Source organism: Cervus canadensis, chromosome 14, assembly GCF_019320065.1.
Source record: "Cervus canadensis isolate Bull #8, Minnesota chromosome 14, ASM1932006v1, whole genome shotgun sequence".
NCBI lineage: Eukaryota > Metazoa > Chordata > Mammalia > Artiodactyla > Cervidae > Cervus > Cervus canadensis.
In genome coordinates, this window is record NC_057399.1 from 13892230 (window position 1) to 13908127 (window position 15898).

General features: G+C 39.3%; 1 protein-coding gene across 5 annotated transcripts in view; it reads right to left on the minus strand.

Annotated features, from left to right (window-relative positions):
- UNC13B (unc-13 homolog B) overlaps positions 1 to 15898 on the minus strand; it is a 203353-nt gene that overhangs the window by 89231 nt on the left and 98224 nt on the right. For 4 of the 5 annotated variants that reach the window (XM_043486619.1, XM_043486623.1, XM_043486622.1 and 1 more), the window contains one exon: positions 14112 to 14346. In XM_043486619.1, the coding sequence (XP_043342554.1) occupies positions 14112 to 14346 (235 nt within the window). Of the gene's footprint in view, positions 1 to 1200; positions 9244 to 14111; positions 14347 to 15898 lie in introns of all 5 variants that reach the window. The other variant, XM_043486624.1, reaches the window with a different exon arrangement.

Below are 15898 nucleotides of genomic sequence, written 5' to 3' on the forward strand. Positions count from 1 at the left end.
AAAGTGGCAGTGAATCATGACTGTATAGAAAGAAGAGCATTCGGGAGTCGCCCCCTTGAGCCATATTCTGAATTTTAAGGATTCAGTCCTATTCAAAATAGGGGGACTTGGGGATGATCTACAAGACCCATCCTAGCCCCATCTGGATATTTCCATCCCAAGTCAGGGGCCCTTCATTTTACTTCTGTGGGGACAATAGACAAGGAATTCCCTTGCCAAAGAGTCAAGCTTTAACTAAAGGGCTAATGTTTATTGTTTTCCAGTGATATTTTCCCTCTGGTTCCTCCCAATTATCTGGTGTTTCTAGGCTGATTTCTGATTTTTCATCCCATAGCAGTAGGAGAGGTACCAGGCCACTGTGCTGAGTAGTTCCTAACACACAATCTCCAAAGCATTTGACCAACTTCTTTGGACTGCTTTGGGCCAGTGCTCAAGGCAGCACTCTTAAACTGCCCTGTATGGTGCTTCTTCTTAGGGGAAATAATAGCATCCTTTGCAGGTGGACCCTGTACAATCCCCCCCCCCCCCCCATAGAGCACAATGCTCCACAGCAAATGATAACCCTGAGCTCCTGGGAGACTACCAAAAGCACCTAACAGACACAGTCTCATGGGTGATAAAACTCAGAAACTGGAAGGAGCTGTGCAAATCCATATGGAATAGGAGATACAGTATGGGTCATCCCAAGCCATCCTGTGCATTTTGTATTTTACTTAATAATCTCATTGCCACTGGAGAAAGCATCTTAGAAGACTTGGAAAAGCAAAGCAAAGTAGATCTCTCCCAGCTATTACAGACATAGGTGTTTAAGGCCTAAGGAAGCATTCAAGCCTATCACATGGCTGTAGTTATTAATAATTTATGCCACTCAATGACTTGCCGCCTCTTCTTGCCCTCCCTTCTCCCTTCTACATTATTCAAGGCAGAGCAAGCCAGAGTAAGTAAATCCTAGAACTTAAGCCTTTCCTTTAAGCAGGAAGCACATTGTTCCAATAAGTGAATTATGTTTGGTAGAGAGAAGAGATGACAATATCCACATATTATTTCTTGTTACTTAATGCCTAATTAACATAAAGCTCTGGTGCTGGGAAAGACACAAGGAGGATAAAAAGCAGGCTATGGTTAAGCTACCACTAAGTCATTGCATCATAAATGGTCAACTCCTTAAAATCATTTATGATGCTTTAGTTGAGAACAGGCCTTTTGCTGGTCTTTGGTTCCTTGATGTCCAGCTGCTGTACGTTTGAAACAGAGCCAATGCTAGCAGGCTCTGCCTCCTCTTCGTGTGTTTCTGACTGAAGTAGCTCAGAGACAGTGCAGTGTTCTTCCTCATGACTCTCGGAAGGACAGATGGGGTCAGAGAGGCTATCTTTGGTATCCCCGTCTTCTCCAGATGCTGGGATTTCTTGCTGGTTTTCCACTTCTCCAGGCCTTGAAAGCTCCTGAGTACATACACTTGGCCCGGCCTCCAGCAGCTCAGAGGTCCCAGAGGGCTGAGTCAGGACCTTAGCTGGCTCAGCACTGGCCCCAGACATTTGAGAAGACTGCAAAGTTTTGTCAGTCTCACCAGATTTAAGGTCCTGATCACTGCTTATAATCAAAGCTGAAGAGGAGGGTTCTGCAGGCATTTGTTCAGAGTCCCCTTTCTTCTCTCTTGGCCGTGGAAATGAAAGATCCAGCTTCTTTCCAAACCTGAGTTTTGAATCACTTGCCACTACACTACTCCCCTTCCCCTCACTACCTCCCTCAAAGAGAGTTGACAACTTCTTAAAACTGGACATTAAACCAGTCTCTGCTGCTCTACTGCCAGTGGAGGAAGGTGAGGAAAAGAAAGAGCTCAGTGATTTCCCGTAGTCAGCAGCAGAAGATGGGAAATGGAGCTTTGGCCAACTGGTCACGTTTGGGATTTCAAAATGAGGACCTGGCGTCTCCGCTTCCTGGGGGACTGCAGGTGAGTCTTTCGGGGCATCAAGTAGCTCACAGTGTTCTCTGGCACAAAGCGCAGGTTCCTCCAGGGGAGGGTGAGAAATGTGCCCGCGGGTTTCCGGTGTGGCACTCTGGCTGACACTTGCCTCTCTGAACAGTGTTGTTTCTAGTGAACTGGCTGCCTGTAGCTCTAAGAAGTCTTGGTTTGCGGAGATGGATTGCATATCTGGCTCTGGCTCAAGAGGAAGAGGTGGATGAACTGGAGGAGGAAGCTCTTTGGCAATCCAGGGAGGATCTGGATGCAACTGTATTGGCAATGGGATATGCTCTGCCTCCAATGATGCCTCTGTGTCTGTAGCCTGCAGCGTCCCCATGTCTCCTTCATCGCTCAGAGACAATACTCCTTGCCTAGCATCATCCCCTGAGACAGAAGATGCACCCTCAATTGTTTCAGAATGTTGGGGTTCTAGAATATTGTCTGGAATATTATTGTTTTCCATTTCAGTTGTTAGTTTAGGATCATCTGTCAAGGTCTCCAAGTCTGCTGACTCTGCACTAACCACTGTCATTCCACAGTCACTGACCATAGATTCTGAATTGAGTGCTCCCAAGGTAACTTCTTTACACAAATTTTCTGGAGGTACTGATCCTACAGTATCTCTGGGACTACCATTTTGAAGCAATGCAGTAGCTGGAACAGATGACTCCTGTTTGCATGTCTCTGGTTTGGGACTTTTAAAAATTCCAAATAACTCACCTTTGAGAGGCTGAGATGATGTACCAGAAGAAAGAGAGAAAAAAGAATTTTTCATTGGAGGTTTAGGAGAAGAGAAAAGTCCGGAGAATGTTTTGGGAGGTTCAATTAAGGACCCAGAGAAAGATTTCACTTTGGTCACAAATCCCGAAAGCATTTCTACTGAAGAGTCCAACACTGATTTGTCTTCCTCTTTATCTGCACCTTGACTCTGGAGGTGCCATGTACCTCCTGGCTCCACAGAGGAAGAAGTTGGCTCCAGGATCTTTGTTAAGACCTCATCAGGGGCATTTTCTAATGGTAAGTTCAACAGGTCACTAGTAAATCTTTCATTCTGGTGGGAGTTAGTACAAGTGTCTAAATTGTTAAGCTGTTCAACCAAATGGCTATCATGTGAAAAAGAGCTGGCCAGTGAATCACTCATGGATGCTACTTGTATAAAAGCTTCCTCTTCATGGGTAGATATCTCAAGAGTCTCTGGGCCAAGGAGCAGTGTTTCAGTCTGTACCTGAAATCCTGAATGAGGAACAATGTCTTTTTGTGATTGATTTATCTGGAAATCTGAGGATGTCCCTGGTCCATTACTGGAACCTGGTTTTCCTGGATCATTCTCCTCTACATTGAGCTTATCTGCAATGGAGATAACCTCAGTGGCGTTGCTAATGGAAACACAAGGAGCCATTTGCTGTTCATGAACGACCTCCTGGACCATGCTATCTCCATTGCCATTAGAACTTTCTTTAGTTATTGCACCACTCATGTCCACAAAAACACTTGGCTTCTTACAGGGCTGGGAAGTCACTGGAGCAGTAGTTGATAGGTTCTCTTTTTTCCCAGGACTGTGCTGCTTTTCATCCAAAAAGGACAAGCTGAAGAAACTGAAAGAGCTTTTAGGAGAGACATCCTTCTTGCTGCCTGAGTTAGCAGTTGGGAAAAAGGAAGGAAGTGTGAATAGCCCTTCTGCTTGAGATTTGGTTCTGGGTAGAGCAGCAGAGGCTCTGTTCTCAGATTTTTCTGATCCAGTCAGGAAAGAAAATATACTCTTTCTTGTTGGCAATTCTGGTTGGGAGGGAGATGTTGTGGCAGTTGAAAAACTGTGGTCTTTGTCAGAAAAATGATCTTGTTCATTTGAATTTCTTCTGCCTGGAATATCTAAAGATATTTTATCACTTCTTGGGACTTCTGTCACTATAGACATACCACTGGTTTCTACTGAAGAATCTTTGGACAAGTCTTTGAAACTACCTGTTGAGAAAGATGAATTTGGTGACTTGTAGGTTAGGTGGTCTCTGGAGGGTACCTCTTCTTCACTCAAATGGTCATCCTTGATCTCCTTAATTGCTGGTTCCTTTAGCTCACTGTCATCAATGGTAGTCTGCTTGTTCAGACCTCTAACTCGAACTTTCCCTCTAGAGGAAACTGGTGCAGCAGGAAAATTCCCAACATCCTCTCTAGCTAGATGTGTGGCATTAGGACTAGACTTGACCTCTTCCTTATTAGACATTGAAGAAACAGCCACATTTTCAGTTGTTTGTATAGGAGACACACTGCTTTTAAAGAAACCCCCCAGGGTACCAAAAAAATTTGAAACACCAGGAGATTCATTCTTTTCCTGAGATGATATCTTTCTATTTTTATCATTATTCTTTTCTAAACTTGGTGATCCTTCTTTATTTACTTGGGTTTTAAACAGGTTCAGAAATCCAGATGACTGCTTCTCATTTGCCGTTGCACCTACTGAAGGATCTTCTTCCCGGCCAAAGAGTTTCAGTGCGCTTTTAAATAATGTTCTCTCAGACTCTTTGGAAGATTGGTCCTGGGGAGACTCACAGTTCTTGTGTTCATCCCTACTAAACTGTGATACATGGGAAACTGAAACAGAGCCAGCTGTAATCATCTTGTCATCTTCTATATCTGAATTATCCTGAGGAGTTGCTCGGCTTACCTGAAAAACAGGTTTTAACAAACTTTGCTTTTTCACATGCATGCTTTTATTTAAAGGGGATTCTTTCTTCATGTTTTTAGTAAATTCTAGTTGCTGAACACTGGATACTATTTGTCTCTCTGAATCCTTCTTGAGAAGACTTTCTTCCTCATTTTGAGAGTTACTCTCTAGTTGCTTATTTGAGATTAATAACTGAAGACTGTCATTTGTTACCTCTGCTAAGTTTGATTGCTGATCTCTTTTCTGTGTGGCTGATGACTTTAAGGTTTCACTCTTATCAAAATTCAAAGTATTTCCAATTGAAGCACCCAAAGCAGAAAATAACGAAGTCACTTTGTTCAATGATGACAACTCTTCTGTTTGCTGTGGGATGTTAGTCTTATTTTCAGGAAATTTGTTAGTCTTATCTTCTGAAGAAAAAGATTCTTCAGAAGAAGACTGGATCGAATGGAAACTAGAAAGGTTAACTGATGAATCCTTAGAAAGAGGCTGATGTTTATCTCCCTTTCTAATTTCATTTTTATTTAAAACACGATTACCAATAGTTTGGGGCTGATTTCTGAGATCCAACATACATTCAGAGTCTTCAGAACCACATGGCCTTTCTTTAAAAGCTAGAAAATCTCTTTCAGACTTTTGAGGATTATAGCCTGAAAAATCTAATGGTTGATTCCTTTGGTCATAATTTGACTCAAGTACTTGCGAAAAGGTACCTAAATTTAGATATACTGGGCCCTCACTTCTTGGCAAAACTACAGATAAATCAAGTGGGTCATCATTTGGTTCTTCTTCAACATACCACAGTAATTCATCTTCCTTGTCAAGTACTTTAAAACTGTAAGCAGAAACAGTACAATCATCCAACATAATACTTGACAGATCATTTGTCACATTTTGTAAGTCACAATTCAAACACTCTTCGTAAGAAAAATCAGGTATAAATAAATATGCATACTGCCCAGTAGAATCAGTAAGGAAAAAATAGATATATTGGCCATCATGGAACATAAAATATCCATAATCTCCATCCTCTGATGGCCGCCACATTCCATTTTCAAGACATGACAACCACTCCTGATATTCATAACCAACACTTGAAAAAATAAAGTTTTCATCCATTCTTGATGAATCTAGATCAACTATGGGGTGTGTACTCTTCTCATAACCTGAAGAACAACTTAAGTCAATGGGTAATTCTTCTAGTGAATTCTTAGTCTCACTAATTGGAAAATAACAAGAATTTCCATATAATGAGTTAGCTGCCCACATATCACCTCTTAATAAGTAATCTTCATTAAATGCTAACTGGTTGAATGATTCATATGGTAAGTCACACCAAATGACACTGTTCGGATTTGTTCTCCCCTCCGAGACATTTGCATTTTGATCTTTTTGGCAAAAATTTATTGCTGAGTTTTCTGAGTCAGGCCACAAGAAAACATCAGTTGATGGAAATGTATTTTGATTCAACACATAATATACTGGCTGAATTTTTCTGGAGTTTTTTGAGAAATCTTTTATATCAGAATCCCAGTCATAAGAGAAAGGACTGTCCACGTCTTCAAAAGAGTGATAGTGGTTTGAATGACTAAGAATATTAGTATTTAGTATAGGTGAAGTTGACTTGTTACAATTTTCATGTGGTTTTGCCTCAAGAACATGATGTGGTGTCTGCCTCGTAGGCACAGATTTCTCTGATAGGTCGTGCTGTACAATGGGAGGGCAGTGAAGCTCACTGCTCGCAGAAGAGGGGCGATTCTTCTCACTTTGCTGGTTTTTCCACGTAGGAGCGCAATGATCATCAACCCCAGCATCAGATAATGGAATGTCTTCTTTAGGTAAAGCCAAGCATCTTTTTATAAAGCCAGAAGTCTCCTGTTTTTCACGATTCCTCTGGTTTTCAGAAGTCACACATGAAATAACAGGGATCTCATCCGAGGATAAACGTTTAGTTCCATTCAAACCTTTTAGGTCACCTGAAGACATGGACTTTGCTTCATCTGGTTTAGAATCAGTCATACTGCTACCGGATATCAAGTTAAATATTCCAGAGAATAAGCTTGGGGTATCACTCCTGTGAGGAGAGTCATCTTTTTTCACATTTAATTCTTGTTGGTTAGACAAGTTTTCTAAAGAAGAAAACCTGTTAAACAGGCTAGAAAAGAGTCCTCCTTGGGTTCTTTTCTCAGAAGCTTTGTCTACAAGTTTGTCATCACTCGTTTCATTAACCGAGGTGGGTTTTAAAATGGTAGAACTAAATGTTAATGAAGACTCTGGTATTGTTAAGGATGTCACTTGTGTAAGAGCCTTACTTCCTTCTAAAGAAGCTGAAGGTGTATGTTCTTTGGACACATCTCCAGGAATGTTTAAGGTATCTCTCTCACAGTTCTCTACTGCTGTGTGGTCACTTGAGTTTAATTCCTCTATACTCCCAAATTTCCCAAGATTACTATTAATATTTGGAGCCGAATCACACTTTATTTTAGTAAGTGTGGCATCTTCAGAAGTATTTATTTGGTCACTCTCAGTAGATGTCTTTATATCACCAAATTTCCTTAGATTACTATGAATATCCGGAACTGAATTAGATTTTATTGAACTAAATTTGGCATTTGCATGGCAGTTTCTTTGGACCTCTTCATCAGTGGTTACTGCTGAGCCATGAAAATTCTGGTCAATGACAGTTTTATGGCTGTCACTGAAAGAAAATTTAAACAATGGGAACATGCTTCCTTTCTCTTTTAAATCCTGCTGCTTTTCAGAATGACTAAGAACTTTGAGAAATGGAATATGTAATTTTCCACTAAAGGAAAAGGAACATCCATCTTTTTTAGGGTCCCTTTCCCATCCATCTTCTTCCAACTGGTGAATTTTCATAGAGTCTGACAAAGTCTCCTTTGAACAGGTCTCAGGGGAACTGAGCAAAAACTGGCTAAAAGATTTTCTGAGTGGCTCCAGGAAATCATCACCAGTAATTTTGTTCCCCTCTAATGGCTCTGAAGATGCCTCTTTATTTGCAGTTCTACTCCCAGCTACACAAGGATGTTCCGAAGTATCCTGGACACTTATTTTTGGTTGCTCTGGTAACACAGCCAAATCTGTACAGGGTTCTCTTCCCAAAAGATTCGCAACATCATCTTTCTTACTTGCAGAAAGAGCTGAGTTAGAAGGTTCAAAGGCTGAGTTAGAAGACAACAAATCCTCACTTAGGGGCATTTGGTGGTGGGGAGTTTCTCCATCACTCGTATTTAAAGTGACAATGCTACTGTCATTGCCAAGGGTATCTTCCCTTTGATTTGGCCCCAACTCACATGCAACAAAGTTTTCCTTTCTTGTTGGCTTGCTCTGGTCATCACCATTTTTGGTTTCATCCTTTTCCGAAAAAATCTTTAATGGATTTAGCATGCTGAAAACAGACTTTATAACCGAACTCTGACTCTGTGGAGCCGAGTCCCTTCCAATAGTTTCCGTTGGATCCTGAGAGTTTAAATTTCCAGTTGTACTGTCTTTGTGCTCATTTTCAGAAGTTTTGTCCACTTTGCAAAAGTCCTTATTGTCAACTGTTTGAGAAGATATCGGAGACAGAGATTGTACGGAAGGATCCTTCTCTGATACTGACCTGGCTCTGGGTCTAGACGGCGAATTACTCACCCCTGTTTGGTTAAGAGTTTCTGTTTTCTCCGGAACTAAATGAACCAGCTTTTCCACAGACGTTGTTAGATGCTTTGTGCCTGAACCCACCTTTTCTGAGAGTGAACTAAATAAAGAGCCAACAGCACATTTCACTCCATTCAGCTCAGGGAAAGAGATGGCCCTGTCCTTGTCGTTCTTGACAAGGTTTGAAGATGGTGTTTGATCCTCGGGCATTTTCTTTTCTGCATTGTTAATAGTACTATTATGTTTAAGTGTTTTTTTAGTTTCTGAAAGGGAACCAAATTTATTAATCTCCTCTTCCTTCTCTGCTAAATATTCTGACACTGTTTCTACCAAACACTGAAGCTCATCCATTGTATCAACATAGTCCTCCTTGGGTTCCTCAACACAGGAAGGGGTCATCTCTTCTGTGGAGCAACGAGACAGATCTCCAAGTGTGTCTGCATCACAATTCATCCCTTGGGATGGGAATGCAGGATTTGCTCTATAATATTCTTCTGGAAAACCTCCAATATGATGGACATTGGATGGATGACATGTTGGTGACAGTAAACCTTCCTGCTTGTCAGAAACAGGAGAACCCAGAAGTTCATCGGAAGTACTGCTGGTAGAATCTTCAAGCATATCTAATGGAGTGAAATTAGTAATATGCCGGCTTAAGTCAGATGACTTTTCATAGTTCTTAAAACAACCAGGAAGACCAAAATCATGATTTTCTAAGTTAGTGGCCCACTTGCCACTCTTAACCACAAATCCATTTTTGTAGGGATGCAAAACTGTGTAGTTTTGTTCCTTCTTTTCAATGTGGCAAAAGTCACAATTTCTAGTGTTCGGATATGTACTTTTAAAGTTAGTCTTAGTTCCTGATTTATCATCATACTGTCTTCTTTCACTGTCTTCAAAATGACTATACAAGGGTGTCTTTTTTCTTCTCCTATCTATTGTATCATATTTCTGAGGATATCTGGAGAAAGCAGGCATTTCAAACTTAAGGTCATAATTAAAGGCAGCAGAGAATTCTGTCTCTTGGCTTTGAGATGGTGCCTTTTTTGAATTCTTGTACTTTGGTTGTATTTGTTGGTTGTAATATTTATCAGTTTTCAAAAGAGTTCTTACTTCTTTTACCTCTGCTTCCTTTAAGTTTATGTTACTGTCTTGTAAAAACTCTTGAGACATCTCCCCCTCTACCTTCTCATATATACATTCTTGCTCTTCATAGTCAACATCAGAGAAAGATGAAATAATTCTAATTTTGTCATTTTGAGCCTGAAAGCCTTGTCTGATGTAAAGAGAAAAATGGAGGAATAGTAAGGCAAGAAAAAAAAGGAGAAACAGGGAAAAGAAAAAAAAAATTGTAAGATTTAGTGCATATTGAATGAGAAAACTAAAATTAGTAAAATTATCTATCTGATAAAAACCATTCAGACTGAAAAGATATAAGGAAATCCACACGTTCTTAATTCAGCATTATAACAACAGAGTCAAAAAGTTTTTTCCACATCAGAGAAAGACTACCTATCACAACTTTAAAATACTTCACTTGCTACCATTAACTACTTAGGATCCTATTGTTTTCTAAGAAAGAAGCAAATAATAAGAATATGTTCCATCAATATTTAGAATGTATTTACAATGCCAAAGTTTAGAACTATTACATATCCCATGAACATAGATCAAGGGATATCAAGAAATCTAATTTGCTGAGGGAGGTGGGAGGGGGGTTCAGGATGGGGAACACATGTACACCCATGGCAGATTCATGTCAATGTACGGCAAAACCAATACAATATTGCAAAGAAAATAAATAAATAAAACTGAAAAAAAAAAAAGAAGAAGAAATCTAAACTTGCTGATGAATTTGGGTCTGAGAAGCCACCAAGCTGTTAATTTGCTGAAGGTTGTATTTTAGGCAGTATAGCCAAGAATATGGTCAAACATACTACTTTTAAAAAGAAAAATATGTAGAAAATATAATAAAAATCTTTTGACTATCATAAGTCAAACCTTGTTAAAGTACCAAAAAGAGAAAATTATTTAAAGTATCATAATTTGTCATTTGTGAAACCTAAAGGCTATATGCATTGAGGATCACAGTGAAATGAACATATCTCGCTATACTGAATACAGAAGCAGAAGCCACACAGCTTCAGTCAGTGACTACAGAAGACTGCCGACCTTTCTTTCACTTAAGCTAAAGACTGTCTATTTCCTGTACATAGGTGGGGGTGCGGAGAAGGCCTGCAGACTAGGAGTCTGTCAGCTCAGTGTGCTCTTTTATAGACCTAACATCTGATAGCATTTATTTAGGAAACAGAAACAACATCAAAGTGTCACTTAGCCACTAAAGAGCCATCAAGAGTGAGACGGATATTCTTTTAACACCCCTCAACAATAGAGATATGCTGGCTCTATAATAGCTCACAAAGTCCAACACCATTGTCAAACCTCCAATTATGCATTTTTATACAATATACATACATTTCCCATTATTCTAGTTATTCCCATTATTTGGTTGAGTGAGGGAAACCAATTTATACATACATACATATTTATACATAAAATATGCAGTTTCATTACTCTCAGATATTCTCAAAAAAATCAAACTAACTAACTCCATCCTAGAAGAAGCCTTTATCATTCCAACATAAATCAGTCAATAGCCATGGCTGTGGTAATAGAAACTATTTATTTTTACATTTCTAATTTACTGGAAGGTACTACAAATTGTTGGTTCAATCAAGGATTTTAAATTCTTCCTTAAAAGCTCTAACTTAAGGTCTTTGGACTTTTTCCAAGAACTTAGTATTTTCAGTATTAGAAGTTTAAAAACCAAACTAGTGATAAAATTTCTTCAAAAATTTTTTAAAGAAAAATCAAGTCAAAAATTTAAGCTAAAAATGTCTGTAATACAAGTTTACTTAAAAATCATGTTAATGTCTCCTCTGCTAGAGATGCTAAAATATTTACTCTTTAACCTCATTTCATATACTGATATAGAAAACTAAACAAATTTATATGTGATCAATTAGAGAAAAATTTTAGGAAAAAAATTTACAACTTAAAGTACTGCACTAATGCTCTTCCAAGTGTTACTACAGCAGTGATAACAGGGTGATGATCAGGCAAAGTACATGTTCTTCTGGATAACTGCAGTCATAATTCAAGTTGATGTGCCATTATTATTGCTGGCCTGCACACTCAGCACTTGTAAATACATAGGGGAAAGAGCCAAAACAATTTTTTTTTTGCCATTATGTTTTTTTTTTAAAGAAAATATAAATAACTAAAACCAAATGAATAAAATAAGCGATTAATAAACCAGCAAGAAGTAGGGACCAACTTCAGCAGGATTCCTGCCACACTTCTTTTTAGAATTAAATTGTGAACAGTAAGAATTCTACATGATAAAATTTTACTGAAAATACTCTCAGAGATGACAGTAAACAGAATTAGGATGTTGTCTAGCAGGTATATGACCATCTGAGGTTCAGAATATTTACTCACCGGTTTGATATGGTGGGGAAAACTCTCAGATCATCCTATAATATAGTCAATTTTAGCAACCAAAAGTATGAGCTAAATTGGAGTGGTTTTTCAAAAAACTAACCTCCAACCAGTGAAATATTGATTCAGGAAACAATTATCAATGGATGCTAAAATCAATAGATAAATGGCTGTTGAAGAAACAGAATATATATATCATCCCAGAGATCCGAAATTACAAAGAAGAAAGGTAACTTTACATTAGAGAAATATGGTATATATACTAGATTAACCCAGAGATCAAATTAAATGTCAACTATAATGAGACAAAGTAAAATGTGACTGCTGATGCACTGTGAAGGAAACATCTATGTAATGTTTTTGTCAAACATACTTAACCTGATTATAAACTTGAAAAAACAATCAGACCAAACTAAATTAAGAGGCATTCTCAAAACTGGTTTAGACTCTTCAAAAAATGTTAGTGTCTCAAAAGATTAAAAATAAAAAAGGGAATTTTGTGAGATTATAGGAGACTACAGAAACAGGGAAATCACATGTGAGGCACCATACTCTTTAATTGGATCCTGCATCAAAAAGAAAAAGACAAATTTTATATATATATATATATATACATACATATGTATATATATTTATATAGGAGAAGGAAATGGCAACCCATTCCAATACTCTTGCCTGGGAAATCCCATGGACAGAGGAGCCTAGTAGGCTACAATCTATAGGGTTGCAAAGGGTCAGACATGACTGAGGGACTTCACTTTCACTTTTCACTTTTATGCATTAGAGAAGGAAATGGCAACCCACTCCAGTATTCTCGCCTGGAGAATGCCAGGGACAGAGGAGCCTGATGGGCTGCCATCTACGGGATCACACAGAATCGGACACGACTGAAGCAACTTAGCAGCATATATATATATATACGTATATATATATAAGAACATTATTGGGACAACTGAAAAAATTTACATATGGTCTAGATGTTAAATAATATTGTATCTTTAAATTTCTTTGAGTGTGATCATAATATTATGGTAATGTAAAAGAAAGTCTTTTTTCTTGGGAATTATATGCTGAAGTACCTCCTGGTAAAGTAACTTGTTATCTGCAACTTACTTTCAAGTGGTTTAGGAAAAAAAGAAAACATATGTGTGGTACTTCCCTGGCAGGCCAGCGTTTAGGACTCCATGCTTTCACTACCAAGCACATGGGTTCAATCCCCAGTTGGGGAGCTAAGATCCCACAAGTTGTAAGGCGTGGCCAAAAAACAAAAAAAATGTATGTGTATATGAATATATATTAGAGAGAATGAGACAAAGTAAACATGACAGAATGTTAATACAATTAATGAATCTAGGCAATGTGAATATATGAGAAGTATATATTATTTCTCTAAATTTGAAGTATGACTTTTTTTTAAGTTTGGACAAGAGTAGGGAGCATATACGTATGTATTTGCTTTTATGCTCTTAAGTATATGACAACGGCCTGTGGAAGTGTGTGTGAGAAACAAGGGTGGTAGGGAACTAGGAGGCAGAAGAGCAGGCAATGGAGGAAGACAGACAGGTGTGGGTGGGTAACTCTTTGCTGTGTATTATATTGTACCTTAACATACTTTAACATTAAATGCTTTATGCATTTAAGAAATTAATAAAAAGCTTTTTTTCTAAGTTCCAGCAAAAGGACTGAATCTGCTATAGTGAGATTATATTGGTTTTCTTCTGACATTCCCAGGGAAATATTTAGGTAGGATGAATTACGCAAGCATTTAACATCTGTGATTTTTTTTTTTAATCTCAATGAAAGGTATATCAAAGTCACTGGTCTGGGCAGAGAGGTGAGCAGGTTTTTTTCAGCCATCCAACCCAAGTGCGCCTGCCCTCACCTGCTGATAATAAAGAAAAACACTTATTGATGGATATGCATAAATGTGGGCTTCCCTGGCGCCTCAATCGGTAAAGAACCTGCCTGCAATGTGGGAGACCTGGGTTCAGTCCCTGGGTCCAGAAGATTCCCTACAGAAGGAAACAGCAACCCACTCCAGTATTCTTGCCTGGGAAATCCCATGGACAGAGGAGCCTGGTGGGCTACAATCCATGGGGTCACAAGAGTCGGACACAACTTAATGACTAAGCCACCATCTCATACATAAACGTGAAGTTTATAAAGAAGAGGGAAAAAAAAGACTGAGACTCTACATAAAATGGCTGTAGGTTGGTCCCCCATACTGCTACATTTCCTCTATCACCTCAGGTACCCAAATCCTTGATGTCAGTTGCATCCTGGGACCTGCATACTAGGAGGAGAAAGTGTTTTGTTCCCAACACCTACCTGAGGGCCCGCCGCTCTGGATAATCGAGGTCGTAACTTTGCACAGAGTCACTGCAAGAGTCCCGGGAGCTGCCCTGCGGCAGCAGCTGCCGTGGCAATCGCACGGGCACCGGGGGCTGGTGCAGAGACGCGTTGGGCTGGGCGGCTGTGTGGTAAGGAGGCGGGATGCTGTTGCTGGTCTCACTGCGGTAGTCACTATCTCGGTCATCCACCGCACTGTCAGGATCTTCGAAAGCTGTGGAATAAGCACAGTCAATCAAAGCACCCCAGCTTTATTCAGCTCTCTAGAATTCTTTTCTGCTTCCAACATAGGGAGCCAAAAGCCCAAGCCTTGAGAACAAGCGCGAGCTGAGCTGCCCATGAGTGTAGTGACCTTAAAGTCATGCAAAAAACTGTCTCAGTACAAAAGTCTCTCTCCTTCTCTAACAAGATAAGACAGTTGGTTTAATTTTAGTGCTGATTCTCAGAGGAGTTCCAAGTGGCGTTTTCCCAATGCAGAATTTTCTGGAATTCTGTTTCTCTAAGCTATTGTAACCCTAATGAAAAACTGCTTTTAAATGTCTTAAATAGATTCTGGTGCTCTACTATTATCAAAATGGGGCAAAAGGGGAAGAAACAGTTTTTTCATCTCTTAGAAAAGTGAAATTTTTGTTTAAAGTTAGCATGATGTTTTCAGACTTTAAAAATACATTGTTGAGTCAAATAAATAGGTCCACCATTGGAAACTGGTACAGGAAATCAAGAAGGTCAAAGTCAAGTCAAGTTCTGTATGCAGCGGAGAACAGCAGCAGTCTTACTGTCTTGCTGCAACACTGGGTTTTTCTGGTAATTTCTATTGAGCACCCACACCCTGGGCTCAGAATTCCCATCCCAAGCCTTTATCCCACTTCCTCAGAAGAAGAGGAAAACACATTCACCACCAATGGGGTCTTACTGACAAAGCAGCCAATTTATCTAATAGCAGTGACTACAGTTTCATAGACTTATTTCTGCTTTTCCAGTTAGCACCTGACTGGCTGCCATTTTTTTCTTGGTGTTAGCTAAAATGGCCAGAGTTACAAATCTTGCTCCAAGCAAAAATAAAAATATGCAACACAGTGCTTGGAAAAGGAGTTCAGCCTAACAGTGTTTTGTAGTTTATTTTCCACAGAAGCCATTTCTGACACGATACCCATATGTGTATAATTAATAAGGTCCCATATGTTCTTTCTTGCCAAGTTTCTATTTGGCTCACAATAAGGAAAAGGAACCTTCACCATCCTAAAATATAGATACTTTAAGCAGATGATGGACTCATCTTAGTAATTTTAAAAAATCTTGGTAGCAATGTGGGCAGCGGAAGCCTCCTAATGATCATAAAATGAGGCTTTTACAATAGCTCATGGAGGAGATAAGAACATAAATCCACCAATGGAAACAGAAGAGAGTTACTGAACTAGAGGAAGAAAAAACAGAAATGATAAAAGTTGGGGACAAGTGGAAGGTAGCAGGGAAATGGCCCCTTGGCTTCCACATCAGACAACTTGGTAGATAAGCCCGCTAAAAGACAGGGAACATGAACATGTGGGTTCCAGACACCGCTTGGGGTTACAGCTGGGAGCAGGGGTAATGAGATCTTATGAGCTTTGCCCACTTAAGTTTAAGGTAACACATGAACAAAAGAAAGGAACGGGGAAATGATCAGAACTTCAGGGGGAAAAAAATCAGTATGAGAAAGGCTAATCTTCAAATGGTCAGGAACAATACCAGTCAAACATGGGGAGACAAAACACTCTGTTTACAAAGCA